The 22,135-nt window shown below is 37.7% G+C and overlaps 1 protein-coding gene across 1 annotated transcript in view; it reads right to left on the minus strand.

Moving 5' to 3' along the window:
- The window catches only part of LOC104516236 (roundabout homolog 2-like), a 43,078-nt gene that overhangs the window by 15,897 nt on the left and 5,046 nt on the right, over positions 1–22,135 (minus strand). The window contains exons 2-5 of the mRNA XM_010160512.1: positions 21,935–22,091; positions 15,726–15,986; positions 12,285–12,505; positions 2,557–2,739 (exon numbers count right to left, since the gene is read on the minus strand). Coding sequence (XP_010158814.1) covers positions 2,557–2,739; positions 12,285–12,505; positions 15,726–15,986; positions 21,935–22,091 — 822 coding nt within the window. The remainder of the gene's footprint in view (positions 1–2,556; positions 2,740–12,284; positions 12,506–15,725; positions 15,987–21,934; positions 22,092–22,135) is intronic.

Below are 22,135 nucleotides of genomic sequence, written 5' to 3' on the forward strand. Positions count from 1 at the left end.
TGTACATGAGGGAAAATAAATAGCACTGACCTAAATCAGACATAGGGCAAACACAAATGATGCGTGGGCTCCCAATACACATTTTTCAATGCACCTAATAACTGATTACAGCATCTCGTATTCACATGCAGCCCTTCCAGTAAGAACTGCTGCGCGGTGTCAGACTCTCTGTAGCAGATTTAGCATCTGTAAGTGGAGACAAGGATGAATCCACTAATTCTAGATTTAATTTCCCATGGGTGCTAAAAAGGAAAACTGCCTGAACTTCCTGGCAAATCACATGATGGCTTCGGGAAAGTGGAATCAAAGTGTCTGGCAGGAGAGATGTCTTGTGCCAGGATTTACCAGTGCCTCAGATGCCTGGCAGTCAGGCATACCCACGTGAGGCTATCAAGTTGGGCTTCTCCTTTCTTATCAGTGAGACTATTTCACAGCTTTTCGGATAGGGTAAAAATAACTGTCTAAACTGCAAAGGAGTAAAGAGTCAGGACCTTCAGACTCCCTCCAGAGCCACAAACAGAAACGGTGCTGCTGCTTCTCCACTACAAGACACCATTTCACACGCTGGGGTTTTGCTGTGGTACAGCAGGTCCGTAAGAGGCATGTCTGATGGAGTTGCGCTACCCTGGGAGAAATCATTTCGTAATGAAACAGAGAGCGCTGGGCAGTTATTTCCATTTGCTGAGGGTTTTGTGAGGAAAAGAGGGGAGGGTGGTTTGTTTACATGTGGGTTTTATTTTGTTCAGTTTTGCGTCCTGGATCATTAAGAGAGTAAGAAGGTAATAATCATAAAAATCTCTACCACAACTGCTGGGTACTTTGTTGTACCCTAAACTCTAATAGTCTGCCCGAGGAATTACATGCAAGTACTCAGTTTAAGTGCATTTCTGACCTAATTAAGCTAGGAAAATATAACTGACAAGAGGGCTTTCATCCTTCCTTGTACTTTCCATTTACATACCTACAATAAGAAATTATATTTATTTATAAGTATCTATGTGTTTCTGTGTCCATTTACTTTTGTCATGTGTGTGTTTGTGATGGAAACTGTACTTCACACTGGCCTGAAACAAGGGACATTAACTTTGGGTGAACCTTTGCCTTAGCTTTTACTGAGGCCAAGACAACCACCAAAAAAAAAAAAAAAAAAAAAAAAAAAATCGGGAAGGATTTATTCCTTTCATTCAAGAGTGTTTAGGAGGCTCTTTAAGCAAAACACTCACATGAGTGAACGTCTACACCAGTATTTGTTTTGTTTGCTTTCTTTTCTTCAAATGATGAGACAGATTCACCCAGTCAATTTTACACCAGACTGAGAAGCAAGTGATGGTTTAAAATACTCTTAGTAGTGACATAATTATCTTTTAAGGGTGATTATGTCTAACCAAAATCAATGGCAAAAGCCCCAGTGATTGAAAAAAGCTGTATTTGTTCACTCTCTAGTTTGTTGGAGACACAGGACTTTGCCATCAATTCTTTTCTTCATTCCTAAGGCTCCTAAAAGGCAGTGTTTGCCATGAAGTTGTTGCGTGCAGGAAGCCTGTGGTTTTCAGCCCTAAGATGTGGAGACCTTTCTCATAAAGGCACACATTTTACTGAAGGACAGACTTCATACCAGACTAATACTAAAATATGTTAAATGATAGGAACATTATGGGATCTGTGGGCAGGAATCGGCTGAGAAAGCATAACAAACATATGACCCAAGTTCATTCTTTGCTATTAGATTTTTGGATTTATATGATTAGGTTTTTTTTGCTGTTTTGATAAGACTAAGCAAATGGAAATATTATTTTTCCAGAATATTTAAAAATAATTTGTACTTATCTTTCATTGCTAGAAATAAAACACATGGAGATTTAAAAACATGAAATAAATTATGTTTTCTTTAATTAATTTTAGAAGATTCGCTGTTTTCAAAAGCAATAGTCACTTTACCTTTGTTACATTTAACTTGGCAGAATCATTTGGCATAATTAAAATTAAATTTTGTCAAAATGTATTAACCTATTGAATTAAGCATTTTTAAAATCAGCTACTAATAAGGCTTTTAAACAGTTTTCATTGTTAACAATAAAAGCACACCAGTTCACCCCATGCTTAGAAAAACTTCACACCAAAATACACTTTTGCAAGAAGAGATGCAACAGAAGAGCAGGGATGGAGATAATAGTTTGAACAGGATGTTCATCACTGGAAATGGGAATGATTGTAAGAGATTTTGCAAAATATGAAATCATCGAAGACTGCATGTCAGAATTAGTGATCTCTTCACTGAAATATTAAATAGAGCATATGTCAGTAAATCTACAGCAGGGTGAGCACAGAAGGGAACCGCAGCAGACTGAAGGTGCAGATTAAAAGCTTGTGCTATTTACTACTTCAAATCACTAAAAATGAAACGTAATGCAAGGTTTCATATATATATACTGACAAAAATATCTCCATCCACCTTATTCCATGCATGTTAGACAAGTGTGAGACGCAAGTTCACTGAATAGGAGAATAGGCAGAGACAGCCTTCATGCAGAAAGCATCAACTTTGAGTCTACAAACCTGTTCTTGTCAGGCTGGTTCCATCCAGCCTAAAACCAGCTTTATCTGCTGCTGCAACCAGTGCTTGTGCAAAACTGCCGCTGGTAAAGATCGAGTCATCTGAGGAGCTACCTACACTAGATCTATGACTAGAAAAGTTACGGTCCTCATCAGACGCAGAACCCCATCCATTTACCATTGAACCTAAAAACAAATGTAGGCGTCTAGTGAGTTGTGCACATTGGATATTTTTTGATCATCTAAACCTAAAAGACCCACTTACTATGTCCCTTTTCAATAGGAAAACCAAATTCATTTGACAGAGCTTCATACAAAAGAGCAGTACTCATCTAAAGCTTAAATACACACTTAAAAGTCCTTTCACAACAGGAAACCCAAACTTTATCTGACAGAGCTTGGTATAAAAGAACACTATCAAAACTGAGTGGGATCGCATTCATAGCTTGCTCCGTGTTGTTCTGATCCTGTAAACAAAATGGTACATAGTGTCTACAAATGTGAAGACTCTATAACAAATTATTTTGAAAACTAATAGATTCTTCCTGGGATTGAAATGAATGGGATTTGATTTTTTTTTTTTACTTCACTTATTATAAATCAGTATATGGTTTGATATTTGCAAAACAAAGTCTTAATTTAGGACAGCACAAGTGTAAGTCTCAGCAGATATGGCTCAAATCAGACATGAGCTTCAAGAGCTATCCTAAACAAGACTGGGACTATGTCATTTTCTCAATCAAAAACCTTAAAATAGATGAGCAATCTTAGTGGCCTGAAGAAAGCTGACCTGAAGCAGTTCATTCTAGAGGATTAAAGTTACAATTTTAACAGGTTAGAAATAATTAAAATTCAAAAGCAGAGCAAATATATACTGAGTCAGTCACTAAGCCAATACTGGCCTCACATTATCTTCTAGCTATGGATCACCACCACTGCAGGAGAGGAAAATGATAGTAACATCGCATAAATGTAGTCAGAAAACCATATACTGGAAAAAGCACATGAAAGATAAGCAGAAATCTTGACATGATTAAAAAGTAAAGGGCAAAATAGTGAAGGAAGGATTCATCTTGTTTGCTCTTCATTTATATTTTCTTTTACTTATTCCAATGCATGAAGCATTGAGCAGCTACCCAACGCTGTAGTACAATATATTTTCAAAAGCTATCGCTCAGTTCAGATTTTTTTCAAAGTACTGAAATTTTGTTCCTTTTGTGGCTTCAGACGGAGTTGATGGTGTTCTGTACTTCTAAAAACCTTGGGTAAATGTCACAGGGTAATTCTACACTGTGCAGTGGAGCAGGAGGCAAAGGAAACTTAGCACCAAGTACCAAGCTTTGCTCCAGGAACAGGGCAGCCACGCAAATAAATTACCAAGTCCAGCTGAGATGTAGAGCTACCAGACTGCTCTTGGGACCTGAGCTGCTGCTGCATGGTACTGCACGGTGCTGCGTGAACACAGCATAATGCTCTGAGATAGCACAGGCACCTGTCCTGACATACCTGCAATCTGCCTTTTAAAAACACTGGCACGTGTATGTCATGGGTGAAAAAAAGCCCGGTGAATCCATGAGAATATGCACAGAACTGGTTTTCAGAGATACGGAGACACAAGTGGAGTGATACATCTTGGCTCTGAGTTTACTATTCAGTTAGCACAGCTGACTTTATGTAAATGTATGTAAGATGTGTAGCAGTGTAAGTCAAGTTCTTTAAAGCCTTTTTTTAATCCATGTTTAAGAAAGTATTATTGTGTGAAAAACTTACCAATCAATGATGACCTGCTTACTAGTAACAAATTGATAGGCTAATTAACAGCAGTGTCAAATATTAAAAATATGCTGCAAAAAGAAGTAAAGACTACAAAAAATACTGGAATTTTGTCAGTAGCACACTACACCACAAAGCCCAAGAACAATGGACTATTTTGTGATGCTGCAGTGACCAAACCTTTTAATGTCAGCAAAGCGGCCGACTATAATAACAAAAGTCCATGCACTCCTAAGATACAAGAAAAGAAACTGAAGAGGTCTATGGAGGTCTGACAGGCAGAAAGTGTGTTAAGTGCAACAGAGAGTGACAGAGTTTGATTCTGCTTGCCAAGAGCACACATAAAATTGTTATTTTCCAAACAGACTCGACCTGGTGCAGACAGATGTAAGGAAGCCTAGATAACTGCAAGGGAAGGCTAAAACTGAATTTCCTCTGAGAAGACAGTTTCTGAACTAGCAGTCAAAGTGCAATAGGACATCATAGAGAAGGGGGAGTAAAAAGGCTTAGCAACAGTTATTGATGATGTTTGAAAAGAGATGCTTGAGATAAAACACTTCATGAAGATGTAAGAAAATGAAATGTTATAGCTGAAGACATTTTCAAACAATTGCTTATCGACATATTCTACAAAATATGTAAGCACAAGCTGAAACATAAAAATATGACTAGACCTACAGATATCAAAGAACGATACCCGGTGCTGAAAATTTTCCGTTTATCTTGTTACTTTCAGGGCCTGAGGGTTTTGTACTATACACTCAATTTTCTACATAGACACATATAAAAACATATACTAAACAGAATATTTATGTTTTTCAATATCATAGGTGCAAGACTAGTGATGTTTTAAAGGAACTTAAGTTTGAATTTCCATCTGCTCACATTGCTTTGCCTGTTCGCTAGCCAGTCACTCAGCTGATACACAACATCTAATACACATAATTTGGATGGGATCCTTTCAGGGTATGTCTAGGAACAGTTGCTATTTTTCAACTGCTCTTTGACGCGCTGGACTGAATGTCACCCATCCCAAAAAAATAATCTGCCTTTTAAGTATGAAATATACTAAAAATCTGCAAAAGTCCATAATGCTCCCTCCAGTATGTGTGAATACCGCTATCATTCAACACAAAGACATGCCAGGTTTTCTTAACAATAGCTAAATTTTCATTATCAGAAGTGCTTTTGTCAGACTGACAATTTTTCAGGCTGACCCCATAGGAAAGCCCTGTTCCTGAACTCCTCTGCATTCCCGTGGACAGCATGCGTTAGCAAGGCTAGGAACAGTGCACTCAGCCCACGGATCGCTTCTCCTTTCCCTCTCCTCCAACAGCTGTGTTAGGAGGGATGGCCTGTCAGGCAGGAAGCAGAGCTCAATTCTCACAGGGACGAGCTCTATTGGGCAAGGACATCAACACAGTTGACAAGCAAAGCAAACAATGACCCCACCTGGAGTACTGCATCCAGTTCTGGGGTCCCCAGCACGAGACAGACATGGACCTGTTAGAATGGGTCCAGAGGATGGCCATGAAGATGATCACAAGACTGTAACACCTCTCCTGGGAAGAAAGGCTGAGACAACTGGGGTCATTCAGCCTGCAGAAGGCTCTGGGGATACCTTATTGCAGCCTTCCAGCATATAAAGGGAGCTTTTAAGAGAGATGTAGAAAGACATTTACCAAGGCTTGTAGTGACAGGACAAGGGGCAACAGCTTTAAACTGAGAGTAGATTTTGATTGAATATAAGGAAAAAAAATTCTTGGAGAGGGTGGTTGGACACTGGAACAGGTTGCCCAGAGAAGTTGTAGATGCCCCCATCCCTGGAAGTGTTCAAGGCCAGGCTGGATGAGGCTTTGAGAAACCTGGTCTAGTGGAAGGTGTCCATGCCCATGGCGGAGGGGGTGGAACTAGATGATCTTGAAGTTCCCTTCCAACCCAAACCATTCTGTGATCCTGTGATACTCTGGTTACTGGAAGCAGAGGCAAAACTCGTCATAACTGCTGAAGTCAGCAAGCTGCCATGAGACATACACAGCACCCACAGCTGTATGTGACCAGGTGAAATCTCTACATCATGTCTATGGGTTCCTGAGCCATTCAGTTTCCCTGCATAAACAACCTTTTCCCCACCAAAACTTGCAGCAGTAAAACCCCAGCTTGCTTTGCCCTCCAGCGGTGCGGACATTGCCCAGGGGACACTGAGCTGCTGGAGCCCAGCCCGGACCCCTCAGGCCACCATGCAGCTGCGTTAACATAGCACACATGGTGACTGCCTGTTTAAAGGCATCCACTGGCCTCTTGTTTTCCAAATCAGATGCACATTTGTTTCTCTCTGAATAAAGGCAGAATAAGGGATGCTGACGTCCCTTTCAGATCAACTGTGCGTTTTGAAATGGAATGAAACAGGCTTTTAGTGTCTCCTTTACATGCAGCTCACTATGTGTTTTCCATGAGCACATCTGAGTTTTTACGCTTTCTGGCAACTGTAAATTTTACTCTTGCTGACAGAAGCAGTAAATGCTTTATGCAGAACAAAATCAACTCTGCGAAAAGTTGAACTCTGTTTTCTTGCTCCATAAAATATCTCTTGGTGCTAATGCAAAAAGAAAGCTTCTTTGCTCTCAGGGAAAGGTGAGGGGAATAGAGGTGCTAGCTTCCTGTAGACTGCAAGCTACCGCTTTTAGTGACATTTGGCAGGCAATGAAAGTGCTGTTTTTCTTTGTTAAGTGTACTCTTGCTTTACTTTAGGAAAAAAACCCAACAAACAAGCCTAATGCGCTTTTGTAGGAAAAGCTGCACACAACAAACCTAACACTTCTGAAAATTCCATTAGATACTTTTCTGTATTCACCAAACTCTACAGGCATGCTGAAAACGAACAAATTCTGTCACTGGGACTTGTATGTCCATGCTTAGGCACATTTCTGCGCAAGACCATTAAGTGCATGCTAATATTAAGCCCCTGCTTCTCCACAGGTTTTTGATGGAACAGGGTCAGACTGCTTGGTCTGGGAGGTATGGATGAAGTCCTTGGGGAGTGATGCTACTTCAGCTGCTATCAGTTATAGAAGTTCTTTAGTCTTTGTGCAGGAGAAAGATACTACCCTCTTTTGGATATACCTGACTACTGTCATGATCACACAGAAAGAATGTCCACTGATTTTAGTGAATTGATGGCTCAAAGGGGCAACAGTCATTGTACCATTAAAATAAGAAATAATAATAGAAGCGGCTGAATGCAGAATATAAAGATGCTCAAACTTTAAAAATTAGACCTGGTCTTATATTTTATACTTCATGATAAATGTCCACACATTTAAATGTATACATCTGAAATAAACTCAAGTTTTAAAACTTAAATTTAACTTTATTTTGGGGCAGGAAACAGTAAGCAAAAGGAGGTAAAAATCATACATACATATTTGGCACTTCACAGGTCCAACCATAATTAATGCCCTTCATAAACATTCAATGAAAAATGAATTTATGTCACTTAGCCAAATTTATTTGTGGTTGCATTTTCAACCTTTCTAGATTTTTTGGTTTCCATATTGCTGAAAGGCACAAAAAATTCTCAAATTTATTCAAGCTGTTAGAAAAGAAATGCACACAGAACATTAAGTAGTTGCTCAAATGTTGCTGAGCAGTAAAATACTATGATAAAGTGGCATCTTGCTGTGTCTCTATTACTTCTTCAGCACTAAAATTAATTTATGATCAGTCATCAATTCATTTACATGTTGTTTCATGCTAAATCCATCCTTGCTGATGAATGCATATCCCTAGATCCATTAAGCTAAAGTCTGTGCTTTATAATATGACCCTGCTAATTGTTGCATTACCATTTTTATGAGATACAAAAAGTAGCAGTTTCCTATTTTCTGAGCACATATTTAATCCATGAAACACAATCTTCCTATTAAATGCAATCTGTCTAACTGCTTATAAAATAGATTCTTTTGCAATAGGCATCCCTAAGCAAATCAATATAAATATTGAATTCTGCTATGGTAAAATATGGCTCGTGAAAATGATTTTGTGTAATTTTCAAGAATTATTCCATTTGTGCTCAGACACAATGAATGAACAACTTTTACCATACAGACAGTGATCAGTGATTCTTTTAATTAAGACCAAAACATGCCAAATAAGGGATTTTCTTTCTTGCTGAGCTATACAACCTACAGAGACCTTCATAATTTCAGATCTTTACAACTCTATTGAAAAAAAAGTTGTTATTCATTTGGAGTGGTACTGTTTACAAGAATATCTCTCTGCTTCTATCTGTTTGTACCAGTTAGGTAGAAAAGGGCTTGTTCTTATTTCCATGTGAGTTAATGGGTGTTTCTCTCCCCTCAGTCAAAATGCACCAGGACTGAAGATATAACAGTCCTCACTACCAGCTGGGGGAGGAGACGGTAAGGAGAGGGCAAAGAAAACTCTTAAAACATAGTACTTTGGTGTGACAAAACCTAGCGTTGTTGTCAGTGATTTCAGTGAGAAGCAAATTAATTTCTTATGCTGTCATCATATGCAATTAATTAAGTCTATTAAAGTAGAATAATATAACAGACTGTTCATGACCATTCATGCCATAACTCTGCATAGTAATTCATAATTAAAGCAAACATTAAACTAAGTGAAAGAAAAACTATATTTCAATGTGTCTCTGAAAGCAAAAATAACCTTAAATAATTGTGATATAGAAGTCAAGTGAGCAGAAGTTTTACAGCTGCTTTTCAGTTCTTTCTTCTTCTTTTTTAAATCACAATCCTTAACTCACTATCATAACAAAGCTTGCTGGGAATGAAGCAAAACTTTGGCTTTAATTTCATTTTTCATCTCACAAATGTTCAAATCTAAGTCTCCCTCCTTGAGTTTTCTTTGCAATACCTAGAAAATGTTAAGATATAGTTACTGTGTGCTCCTCCTTTCTTTTCACTTTATTACACATGTCAACATTATGTCTTTGCCACCTGCAAAGAGAAAAGTTTAATAGCGCAGATTAAATCCCTGTCTGAATCTTCAGTTAGCTGTAACTAAAACTCAAGAGCCTGGAAGACAACCTGACTTTTAAACAGTTCAAGGAGGCAACACTGTGGTTTCAGAGGAATTTAGCAGTTTGAGCTTGGCTCACGCAGCACAAGTGTTTCCCCTCAGAGAATCCCACATTTCCTGTGGGATGAAAACCCTGGTGTCAGCTCAGCCATAAAGAACAAAGTACCATTTCACGCCATGAGTGGGTATCTTCAAGTCATCACTGAGGCATGCCAACAGGACAAGGTGAGGAAACTTGCCCTGCTTACTGTACACCAACTCTATTCGGAGGAAATCTGGACTGAGGAATGTAAATTTAGATTTCTCAATAACACTGAACTGAAAGGGTGTGCTTCAAAATGAACAGAAATATTGCTTCATCTTGGTCAGGTTTTCTCATTTGCCTCTATCTTTTAATATAATGTCTAAAGAAGTTAAGACATGGCATATAAATTCCTAAAAAAAAATACTGGTTTAAGTCAACAAGAGTCCTGTGAAAAGAAGCAGCTTATATATTTTCAGTGCAAGAAAGAACAATTTAGTTGTCTACAACTAAAAAAACAATCGAATTAAAGAATAAGAAACAGCTTAGAAACAATGAGTGCCATTTGTTATACACACTCCTTAACACCAGTAAACGCAGCGTGGAAGAGTTAACAGAAACAGATACACAAAAATTAAAATTCTTTTTTGAAACAATTCTCCCAACTATAATAAGCAATTTTCTTCTACCCCTGGAAAAAAACCAAACCCAAAACAAGCCCTCAGAAAATTAAAGATTTACCTATATAGTAACTGAGGAAAACAGAAGTAGTTTTGTTATTCAGAGAGTTTGTAATTTTGCAGACAATTTAGACCAACAGTCTGCTGTATTTTTGTAAGGCTATAGTTCCATAATTGTTTTAAGTCAATTTAAGTGTTGGCTATAACCTATAGGGGCAGCCTGTCATTTTGCTTCCCTTCCAGCTGCACGTTCCCTTCCTGCGGTGCTGGCAAACACCTTGCCATGTGAAAAACCAGATCAAGGAACAGATTCAACTAATTAAACAAGAGAAATCAAAAGAAAAAACATAATTTTCAGCTGGATGAGGCCACATCAAGATAGTGGTGGAAATGAGTGCATCTAGGTCACCTTAAGTACACTCCCAGTCTACATTAACAGGTTCTGCCCAACTTCCTAAAAAAAAAAAAAATTAAAAAAAAAAATATATATACACCATGAAGGTTTTAATGGTCCAATAATTAACTAAGATTCATAATTATATGAATAAGCTTGAATATTATTCATAAAATGAAAAATTCTAATAAGCACAGGAGTCTACGAATTGGAGCAAATAGTTATTCCTTACTTTGAGCTAGGCAAGGTGGCCCAAAATATTAGGTGAAAATGCAAATGTGAAAAACATTAATTTTCTGATTTACTGATATATCGACAGTGACATATTCATACATACCAAATGGAAAACATACAGCAACCTGTTTATTTATTTATTTATGTATTACCGATGCAACCCCCTTACTGCATTCCTAATGGAAAGGCTTCTAAGCCATTAGTGAGATATGCAAAATTATGCAGAATTACAGCCTGAAGAAGATTACACTAGAAATTCAAGCAAAATGACTTAACATACTCATGCACTAATAATTTAACTTCTCAATTCAGGGATTTAAACTTTACGGCCTTCAGTTGGACTGGATTTCAAATCACAGCAGCAGAGTTAAAATTCTTAAATCTTAATTAGATTGGCAAGCAATCTGGTCCTAAGGTGAAGGAAAACCTGGAAAGTGGAATTAAGCTACACACTATTTAATTCAGCAAGGGAAAAGGAAGAACATTATAGGTAGTGATGCTCCATCACTGTCATATTCCTGCAGTGTTTTCAGAATAACAGTGTTTAGGTAACGGTGCAAAATCCTTGGAATTTCAACAGTCCAGAACACTGACAGGAAATTCAGCGGTGCTATGGCAGTAAGTTGTACTGAGCAAGCCTATTTCAAAGTACAATTAACAACCAGCGTTCCTCCACAGACATCAAAGACTGAGGAAGCAACCACTAGCTTTTGTAAACTATGGACACTACGTACATTCGTGTCTCCAATACAGCTGTATGTTATGGATACATTATAGTGTACATAGAGGCCCAAGTTTAACCTAAATGGAAATATGCTGATGCCTACAAAAAGTTCATTAGGTCCATATAAGAGGTGTTTTTCAAAAAGTACCTTTCACTGCTTACATTTCATCAACAGCAATTTTATTCATCCGTATTCTGTGCATTAGTTTAGCATGCCTTTCTAGGTTCCCTTCGATGATTCCTGTTCTAACTTGCTAAGGCATGCAACAGGTGAGAAGCAGTGAAGGAAGAAATGTCAGAATAATTGTCTTCACTGAAAAGGAACAATTACTAAATTCAGCAATAAAAAGTAGGTTCAAAATACACATTTTCCTACATAAATGTTGTATTTACCCTACAAATAAATTCTGTGCTGATCTAACTACACTTATTTTGAAGTCTTTTAACTTCTCTGTGTTCATCTGTGAAAGCTATGAAAGCTTTAAGGTAACATTTTTATGCTACTCCTGATTTATGAAATATATATTCCTAAGCTAAGGTCTTACCCCTCCTTTTTATGTAACTGGCTTGCTCCTCCAGTAGAGTGAACTTTTCATGAAAGCTAGGATATAATTGAGTTTTCTTTCAAGTCTTTCAAGCTTTTTAAAATTCATGAATTTTCTTATCATTTTGCAGCAAAGCAAAGTATTTTCAAATCCTTCTTTAACTTTAGTGTTTAATATTAACACATTTTAAATGTTACAGAAATAGAGTGGAATAAATTTTCACTTAGAAAGTGTTTGATGGATGATGTATTTTCAAGTTGGGAACAAGTTAGTGTCACTGTTAACTGTGTTTGGTTACCTGTCACAGAGCTGTCTAGATTGTCCATACTGGAGCCTGGGGTATGCTCTAGACCTCTTAGCGGCCTACTGATTTCTACAGTTTCTTCTTCAATATCATCATCATCTTCATCATCATCATCATCTGGAACATCTGTTTCCAAATCTGAAATAAGGTTTCCAGATACATATCCTAGGGGTGGAACTGGAGCCTGAGGAGGTTGTGTATTGCTTTGGATGTGCCTACACAAACAAACAGGAAAATGTTATCAGAATGGATGAGACTTTGTACCCCATGGTCAATAGAAGATAAGCCTTTCTGTAAGTCCCGAAGTAGATTTACAACACGTGCTTGTTAGGTCAAACTCAAGAAAAGTCAGTTCAGTTATTCACCATAGCTTCTGTTACCAGAGTACCTGTGCACCTTCTATTGTTAAATATACTACTCCTCCTGTAAGATGGCGAAGGTCAAGGTTGTCCTTTTACAGATGCAGAAAAACGTACACAGAGGCGACATAAATCAAGTAGGAAGTCCATGGAAATGCACAATTCTGAATCCCAACCTAATGTATAGGTGTCTCACCCAATATTCCACCTTGCAAACCATACGTTGAGCCAAAATTAAACTTCACTCCTGCTTAAACAGACTGATTGCCCTTAAGCAGAACTCACTCTAAAGAGAAGGAAATGATCAGGAGGAATAAGAAATTTCTAAGTCCAACAAATCCATTATCAGTGTGGTCTTTTTATTTTGCTATATTCCAAATAGTTTAATTGATTTAACTGCAGCAGTATTAGGGCATGGATGTGTGAAATTACTGTATGAAGCCATCACAATTAAAAAAAAGAAAAACAAAGATAAAACCCACCCACAGAATAGCTAAATGGCCAAAGGCAAGCAAGGGGCTTGGGGTTTCATTTCGCTGGTCTCCGGGAGACCGGAGAGGAAAAGAACAGCCATCAGCTTTCAATGCAGCATTCTGCACAGCACTACAGGTACACAGCAAGCTGTGCCAGGGCACCCAGGCATGACTGGCCTTGGCATAAGAGCATGCACCATGCTTGAAATTGCAAACTTAGGCACGTGGGAATCCTTGGGTGGCTGTTCACGAGGTGCTGGGAACTGATTTGAATCGGCAGCGCACTGGATGGGATCCAGGATTCTGCTGGTCTCTTGCTTGGACATCAGCATGACAGAAAAAATTAAAACTGTCACCTGTTTGGTTTCCTAGAGCTGATACATTTTTGGTTAAAGCTGTGTGCTGTATTATGGCCTATACTTGATAAGTGCAGTAATTCTCTTTATTCAAACAGCTTTTTCTTCATAATATAAACCCATTGGATCTGAGAATGTCATGATAAATGCTACATACCACTGGAACCTCTCTCCACCTTGATGTAGATTTTAAATTATTGCCTATTCTGAAGCTTATTTGCAGAGCAAACACTTTCCTTCTGATATACAACCCCCTTCTGATTAGGAATTCTTGAATATTTTCTGTCTGGACAGCAGGTTCTCAGCTACGCAGTGTTCAAAACACTGTGCTAAAGGGCACTACCATCTAACTAACCCTCAATAAACAGTGCGATTAGCTCCCAATCAAACAAAATACTTAAGTATATTCTTAATGTTGAGCGTGTGATAGAACAATTGAAGTCAATTTCTCATGTACTTGTAGTAAAGCATATACTTAAGTGATTTTCTGGATCAAGGCCATAATGATTATGTGCTTTTCCAGTAATCTCTAATGTGCTGTTTCTGAAACTTCTAGTTGTCTGGTCTCTACGTTTCTCTACTATTATTCCTACAGTAACCTATCAGACAGGTCTCATCTTGTTTTGTTTGCTCCCCCTCTACACTGGACAGGTTAACTTTGTGAAAAGAAAACTAAGAATTCTTTCTGCCCACTTAAGACAACGGAGGACTTTCCACCAAACATTATGAAGTATTAAATTATTCCATGTCACAACAACTGCAAAAATAATTTGTATTTGCAACTCACAATATTTACCCTAATACCTGCTACAAGGTCTTAGTATGAAAAGACACTTTAACTTCTCTATGTATTTTTCAGAATTCATGGTGAATTTCTGTGACGTTACACAAGAGCGACATTAAAATCTGTATATTCCTAAGCACGTTATGAAAGTTCCCAATCATTTGTCATTTCTCCAAAAAGGGAGCAAGACCTTTCCTGACAGCTGCAAGAGGCTTTGCTACAGAGTCCTACTCCGTTGTCCACCCCCAGATGGGCACCCGTGGTTTGTAGGGCGTAGAAAGGGTAACAGCTGCAAAACGCCGCAGCGACTGACTATACAGACAGGGTATGCATCTGTGTGCTGGCGCAGGAGTCTGCTCCCTTCAACAGGCCAGGTCTAGCTGCTGCCTGGGATTTGGGCCTCTCCCACAGGCAGGCCGTGGTCTACGCTTGGCAGTGTGGCACCGCAGAGGGACCAAAGTACCCTGTTGATTGAGTGCAGATTGCAGACAAGGCTCGAGGCTTCCACGGTGCCCAGGGAAAACAGCTGGCTTTGATTTGGCACCACCTGCCTACCTGCCTGATCTATTTATGGCAGCTCGAGCTGAATAACTTTGTGGCTTTATTTACCAGCGAAGAAAGGCTGCTTCTCCGCTGGCAGTGCGCCATTCAGTAATGAGCTCTGCTCCTCTCCTCTGAGATTCACAGGCTTTGTCTGGATAGAAAAGTTGTAAAAGGACAACTGCCGCTTAGGGAGCATCCAGAAAGCAACTGACCTTCACCGTATCCCCAGCCTGGTGCAGTTGACAAGTTCTTTTTCAGTCCCTGAAGAGACTGCTTCGGTTTGTTTTGCAGGGGAAATGTTACTGTGGTATTTGCTTGCTCTTCCTTTAAATAAGCATAAAGCACTCTAAAATGCTAGATCCATTTTGTAAATTCTAACAACTTCCTTCCTGCTATTTCTGGGCTTTTCCCTATGAATCAAAAATTTTCATGGTATTTCAAACTACAGTCAGAGATACAAATGCATCATTCTCATGTGACACATGGTAAAAGCTGCTGCATTGCTATTTCAGGTGACTGGCATTATTTTTAATCAGGAATTTAGAATTTCAATATTTTTGAAAATCCTAAAAAAAATCTATCTTTTGCTAGCCTGAAAAGGAGTAATCTGAAGTGTATAAAAATTGTCAGTCGGTGGCTGTTAATTACTTAGTTGAATATATGTAGAACTGCAGAGGCATATTGGTCTTATGTGGTTTTAGACAAGATTTAACACATTACAGAACATTATGTTTTAAAAAGCACCTAACAATTTTTAAGGTCTTCACACTCTAGGTATAGTTTTGCTATTTCTTCTTCCATTTTACTGCTTTGGAAACATTACTGAAATGTTGAACACAGTCAATATTTATGTTATCAAGGAATAAATTATTATCATGCTTTACTTTTCTAGACCACAGGTGCCCCCTTCAAATATTTACCATGTCTGCTTTGCTATATCGAACTGGTACGCCCTAGTTAATTCATCAAGGTGGGCTTGAAGCATGGGCTGCATTTCTTCTCGTGGAGAAGGCGTGAGGGTTGCAGTTGACTGTTGCCCAAATGAGATTGCAGGTGACGAAGCTACTCCTCGGACAGGAGGTGTGGGAACACGATCATCGTCTTCTTCAAGCTCATCCTCCATGCCCTGATGCAGATAGGTCTGAACTGGCAAAGGCGGACACCAACCATCACTGTCATATCTAAAATAAAAACCAAGTAAACTTAGTATATACCAACTCTCATCTCTGATGTGCAGTAGAGGGTATACAGGATTTCTGCTGCAGTTTGAATTCTCACATGCAGTGTGAGCTTTAACATTTATTGAAAATAGGGTCATAGTTGCTTAAATTCTCCTTACTGAGTCTTTTTAATTTTTCCCACGAGTGCTAAGCAACTTGAACAAGATGTGCAACCAAAAAAAAATTACCGATCCACCATCTCATTTTTTAATGACGTTACGCCATAATCAACAATGCAAATGAACTAACTCACTTCCTGGATCATTCACTTAGGGGAATGCATGAAGGCTGACCTAAACATGAAAATAGCAGCATTCTTAAAAGGCAAAGCACGCTTTAAGCAGTTGCACTCATGCACTTCTTTACCCTCACCCTCCCATTTATTTGTCTATAAATTAACTATTTCTTTTTATTTTGCAGCTTAAACAAAAAGCTTCACTTTCCACATAAATCCTGGTCTTACCACACTGCATATAGGTAGGTACTGTGATGTGTAATACATTCATGTCACAGCAGCACTGACCCTAGGCATATGTCATGTCACAGCACCAGCTGATAGGATACATTAGCACACATGTTGACAGCTCTGCCAGCACCCCACCTTCTAACCAATCTTTACTGGGACTTACCTAGACAGTGCTAAATTTTGGAACACTTTTAACACACCTGCCTGAAGTAAATTAAAAGATAAACCATCAATAATCTTCAATACCAAATTCTTCTCTCTTCACATATAAGAGATGTTCTGGTAAGCTTTGTGATTCAATTTTTAGTCTTGTACCAAAGTTGTAAGAGGTGATGCTACATCTGATCAGGGCTAGAAACAGAAGGTTATATTCTACTACCACTTCTTACGTAAGCTTTTCCAGCAATTCAATGCTTTTCTTTCTCTGTTCTCATCACAGACCTTTCAGTTCAGTGTGTATTATAGTATCATCCCAGGACTCTGTCCCTTAGAGACACCAGCATCACCCAAGACACATAGGTCCTAGTGCCTGTGGTCATTCCCTGTGCATTGTCTATCCAGGATAATTCCCTAATCTGAACACCTCTTCACTTGTGCAGAGCTCTGTTGACAATCATACTGCTCAGATCTCAACACTGTCTACTCCTCCTATCTTCAAAGCATCCATTCAGTCAGCAGTCTCTTGACCATCTACACACATTCCTTCTTAACTCCCAACGTATTCCAAAATACCTCAGGTTAGACAGTTCTTTTCAAAAGACGACCAGACAACCAAAAGTTCTCAGAGCTCCTTCACAGTCTTACACTCTGAAGGCCAATCCCCAAGCATCATCTAAGTCACTTCATCTTCTGTCCACCTTCAGGGACTGCTACCAAGGCACACCCCTTGTGTCTGCAATGCAGGCAGGCAACACGTTGCTTTATACAAACAATTTCTCAAACCAGTTTAAAAATACTCCTTAAGGCTCCTGATTTGGAAGGAAGGAATTACCAATTTCCTAGAGAAAAATGAATCACTGACAATTTTCTCAAGTGTGCAGCTGGATTACGAAATGCCGGGAACACTGAGTCAGAAGTTTCAAAACCTGTATTATTAACAAAACATTTACTTTTAGCAAAACCCAAGGATTTCAGTAATTAGCTAAACTACTTTTTCCTTACTCAAAAGTCTGTAGTCTGCATTTAAAAGTACAGATTCAGGATAGCTAAACCAACCTGACCTAATCATCCAAAAATCCGTGGAAGACTTATCTTGTAATTAAGGCCAGTATCATGTTAAATCTACATCTAGATATAACCATATATAGACACACAAACACACATTCCTGTACAGAGGTGCAAATAAAATGCTGCATCTTAACACTTGGCATTTAAGGGCTTTTGAGTGAATGATCATTACCAGTTTCATAACACAGAGATTTAAGATGATACATATTCAATTCCTTAGGAGACAATTAGGATATGACTAGGTCTAATTTGTCTTTCCTTGCAATATTCACTCATGACATCACCACCCAAGGGTGAAGGGACCATCCTAACTCATGCTGCTAAAAATGTACAGAGCCACAGTTCTGTCACTTACTTTTACTGTCTCAACCTCATGCTTTGGCATAATGGCTTCTGCTTTAAAAGGGACAGAGAAGAAAGATACTCCTTAGTGACTTTTCAGTAATGCATAAATGAGCTTTGGATGTGCTCGCCTTTTGACCCTACTTGCTTCAAATCCCCAAATGTTCAGCATGATAGTAAAAAGATTTCTTAATAAAAAAGATTTCTGAGTAAAGAGATTCTGCACAAGTCCCGTATCTTTACCTAGATTTTGTTTGAAATGGAAAGGAGTCTAAGCCTGAAGTTCAGGACACTGAGATGCAAGATTTCATGAACAAGAACATTTGTCTTCATAATGTAAGATGTCCGAAAAGCCACCAGTTCTAACCTGCATTTAAAAAAAAAAAAAAAAAAAAATCCGCAAGAAACAGCTACCAAACCTAACAGACTACATAGTAACCATACCTCGCATACATGATACAGTTACTGAAGCTTCTGGAACCAGCATGGTCAATACTGACCACGTGAATATTATTCTTTTTGGTTTTCTGAGTAAATACAACTTGTTGAAAATGCATGCAACCTTTTTCAAGTACTTCTTACGAAAATCTAAGCACCTTAACTTCATTAGAGATCTCTGATTGTAATTTCACAATACTTAAGTCCCTAAATAAATTTTGATCAACAAACATGACTCTATGTTTCTAATAATTTTATTCTATTCTCAACACTTTTATTCTATTCTCAGCAGTACTATTTTGCTGTTAAAAATCTTGGTTCATTACACTGATAGATTTTTTTTTTTCTTAAAAAAAACCCCAAAAAACCAAGTGATAGATAAGGAGCACATTCTGTAACACTTTGCTTCATTACAGAAACTGTTGCAACAAAGAAAGCTTCCCCCTTTAGGTCTTGTCAGAAAGGAATTTTTGGATGTAAAATGTATTACCTTCTTTACTTTTTCTAAAACCAGAAAATAACTGTCAAATATATTGACATCCAGCAGCTAATATTCCATTTTAAGGTGGAATCAACAGTAAGAAATAAACACAACCAATGATAACAATATGAAGACTGCCTTTACTGGGGTTGGCTCGAGATTATGCTTATCCTTAGTGATAAAATATAAGTAGATGAAAATTAATAAGTATTTAGCATTTCCTTACTGCCAAGTTCATTAGATAAACCCAAGCAAAAAGATATTCTCTGAAAAGGGAAGGAAAGGTAACATGCTTGATTGGAAGCTGCTACAGGAAAAGAGAAACTTCAAATACTCTGCGGTATATGTAATTGAAAATTAAGGAAAACAACAATGAACAAGCACAGAGTTTGTAGAAGACCACAAAAAAGGGGAGTGTTTCACAGGAAGGACCTTGCTGGGGAAACAACAGTATAAAGAGACTTTCTGCACAGGTTAAATAGTAATTTAAGACAGCCCAAAATCTGCCACATTATATGAATTGGCTACGCAGATTAATATGTTCACCTTTCCTTATGTTTGCTTCAGTTCATGGAAAAATGGAGGTGAAGAGAAACCTTGGTTCTTCTGGGGAGAAGACATAGAGAGAACTAAAAGTGTATTTTTTTTCATCTTTAGCTATGATTAAGTCAGAAGACTTTTTTTCACTTGTTGCTATGGTGGATTTACTTTTACAATTTATAAGCTAATAGGCCATGAGTGTTAATTTCTAGTAAGCAAAATAAGGTGTCAAAATTGTTTAGTTTATTTGGGATAATCATGTCAATGAAACTCACACTTGAATTCAAGAGCTATAGGAAGACATGCAGAGACAAATCTCTCTTTAGATACTAGCTTCCTTATTTTATTGCTGTAAACATTCACCTTTCATATCACACTGTGAGAATCTTAATAAAGCTTTCAGTTTTTCTGACTGGAAGATAATTTTTCAGATGTAATTCACATCATAATTACATCTGTAAGTAACCAATTCTAAAATTGAAACACGCTGAACTTGTCATCATAGAACACATCAAAGCAAATCAAGAAAAACAGACTCATTTTTAAAAAGTGCTTGTTTTTCTTGGTGGGGTATTTTTTGGCCTTTTTTTTTTTTTTTTTTACCCAATATGTCACTATTATAAAGGCAATATAAGAAATGTAGTCTATGATTCATTCCATTTTGGGATGTTGAAAACCACTGAAAACAAGATCAACCCCTGAGTACAGAATGACCATTAGTATCGGATACATCCTCAGGAAGTATAGGGATTGCAGATTCACTGGGTTCAGCAAAGTTGGTTGCAAATTACTGTAGCTCAAGACTGATACCATAAATCTAATCTTCACATTTTTGTGTGTTTGGTAAAATGCACATTAGAAGGTCTTGTTAAAACGATTAATGATATTAATGAGATATTACAAAATCCAGAAAAGAGTAATTCAAAAGCTAATCAGAGGAAAAACTAAATCTGCATTGTTGGGAACCTGGAAGGCTGCTGATTACCTTATCCTTAAATAACCACTGTTGCTTTGGTGACCAACATTGTTCCTTCCAGCTCAATAACAGATAACTTTATGCAACTGAGGAGTCAAGTCCTGTGTCACAAGGGATTTCTCTAGAAGGTATTTCCATTTACCTTTTATGCTATTTCATTGTCCTGAAAGAAAATCCAAGTTGTTCGCGTTCTATAGCATAATTATTTTAGTGAAATGGCTGCACCTACGTTTTAAGAATATAAACTGACAAAGACAAATATTATATGGCAAAACCATCTTAAATTTATTTTAGTTTTTTGTAACAGAATACAGAGCATAATCATTATATGCACTTCTTGTCTTGAGTTTTAAACAACACTTACAATCAGTAAACTTAATAATTTTCCCTTGCTTTTGCTCTGAACTTCTAACTCTAATATAGACTGAATGGACCTTCATTTTAAAAGTAATTTCACTCACACAGGTAAAGAACTTGGTATAAACTCAAATATTAATATTTAATTCTTCTTTCATTATAAAAGTAGGAATGATCAAATCATACTTACAGAAGAGAGAACACTTGAAATATTTTTATTCAGTAAAGCTATTATTTGTAAAACACGTTTCATCCTTAGAAAATATTGATTAGTCCATGTATTTAAACAGGCAGAAATTAGTCCCCAACAGAACAGTGATTCTCAAAGGCTCCAACAGACCTGATCACAGAAAATTATTTTTCTATACTTCCTGATTTTCCTCCAGAGTTTCATAACCTGGTATTTCATTTAATTTCACTTTTTAAAAAGTATTCCATAATTAGTATTTGTGCAGGAAATGTCTCTTTCATTTAGTGTGTTTGGTGTGATTTCGTGTCTTTGAGAACAAGTTTAAGATATCCAATAGCAAGTGGAAGGTTCCAGAAACTCAAGAGTTGTTCAAATAATAAGAATAAAAGGCCTATAAATAGCATGCCTTCCTCAACTGTGAAATTTCTTCTAAAAGCCAATGAGAAGATTATTATCCACTGGTTGATCTTCTAAAATTAATCCAATTTAGTGTGAGCTTTTTTGTTCTGTTGGCTCTAGTATTTTTAAACAGCATGGCAGTGAAAAAATACAAGGAGCCAGATTATGTCATCCTTACTCACACTGAGTCCCATCATTTGCAAGCAGTCCCAACAGAATCCAATTAAGCTACCTATGAAGTGAGATACTATCAGCATGAGTAAGCAGAGAAGCCCTACATGATGATGGAACAAGGTCACTTTTATTTCCAACTTCAGTCACTATCAAGAGAAGCTATTTAAACATTCCTCCTCCATAGTCTTGAATAAATCTATAGGATAAAACACTCAGTCTTTATTTAACCAAAACAGAATATTATTGTCACTTAGCAAAATTTTTTTCTCATCTCTGCAAACCACAGATTCTTCTTCAAAAGAAAAAAAAAAAAAATTACCCTGCTTCTTGCTGATCCACCCCGTAGTGTTCCAGCTCTGTGCCTGGAAGTGGCTGCACAGGAGGGGGTGGGAGGGGAACACTGGCCCAGTTTGAACCATTATTTTTCTGGGGCTTGGCAGTATTTTTGTTTTTCTTCTTTTTCCCTCCTTTGCCACCTGCAAATCCCAAAAGAAAAATAAAATGTTAGAGATATAATGTA

This window comes from Eurypyga helias, unplaced genomic scaffold, assembly GCF_000690775.1.
Source record: "Eurypyga helias isolate BGI_N326 unplaced genomic scaffold, ASM69077v1 scaffold18600, whole genome shotgun sequence".
In the NCBI taxonomy this organism is placed as follows: domain Eukaryota; kingdom Metazoa; phylum Chordata; class Aves; order Eurypygiformes; family Eurypygidae; genus Eurypyga; species Eurypyga helias.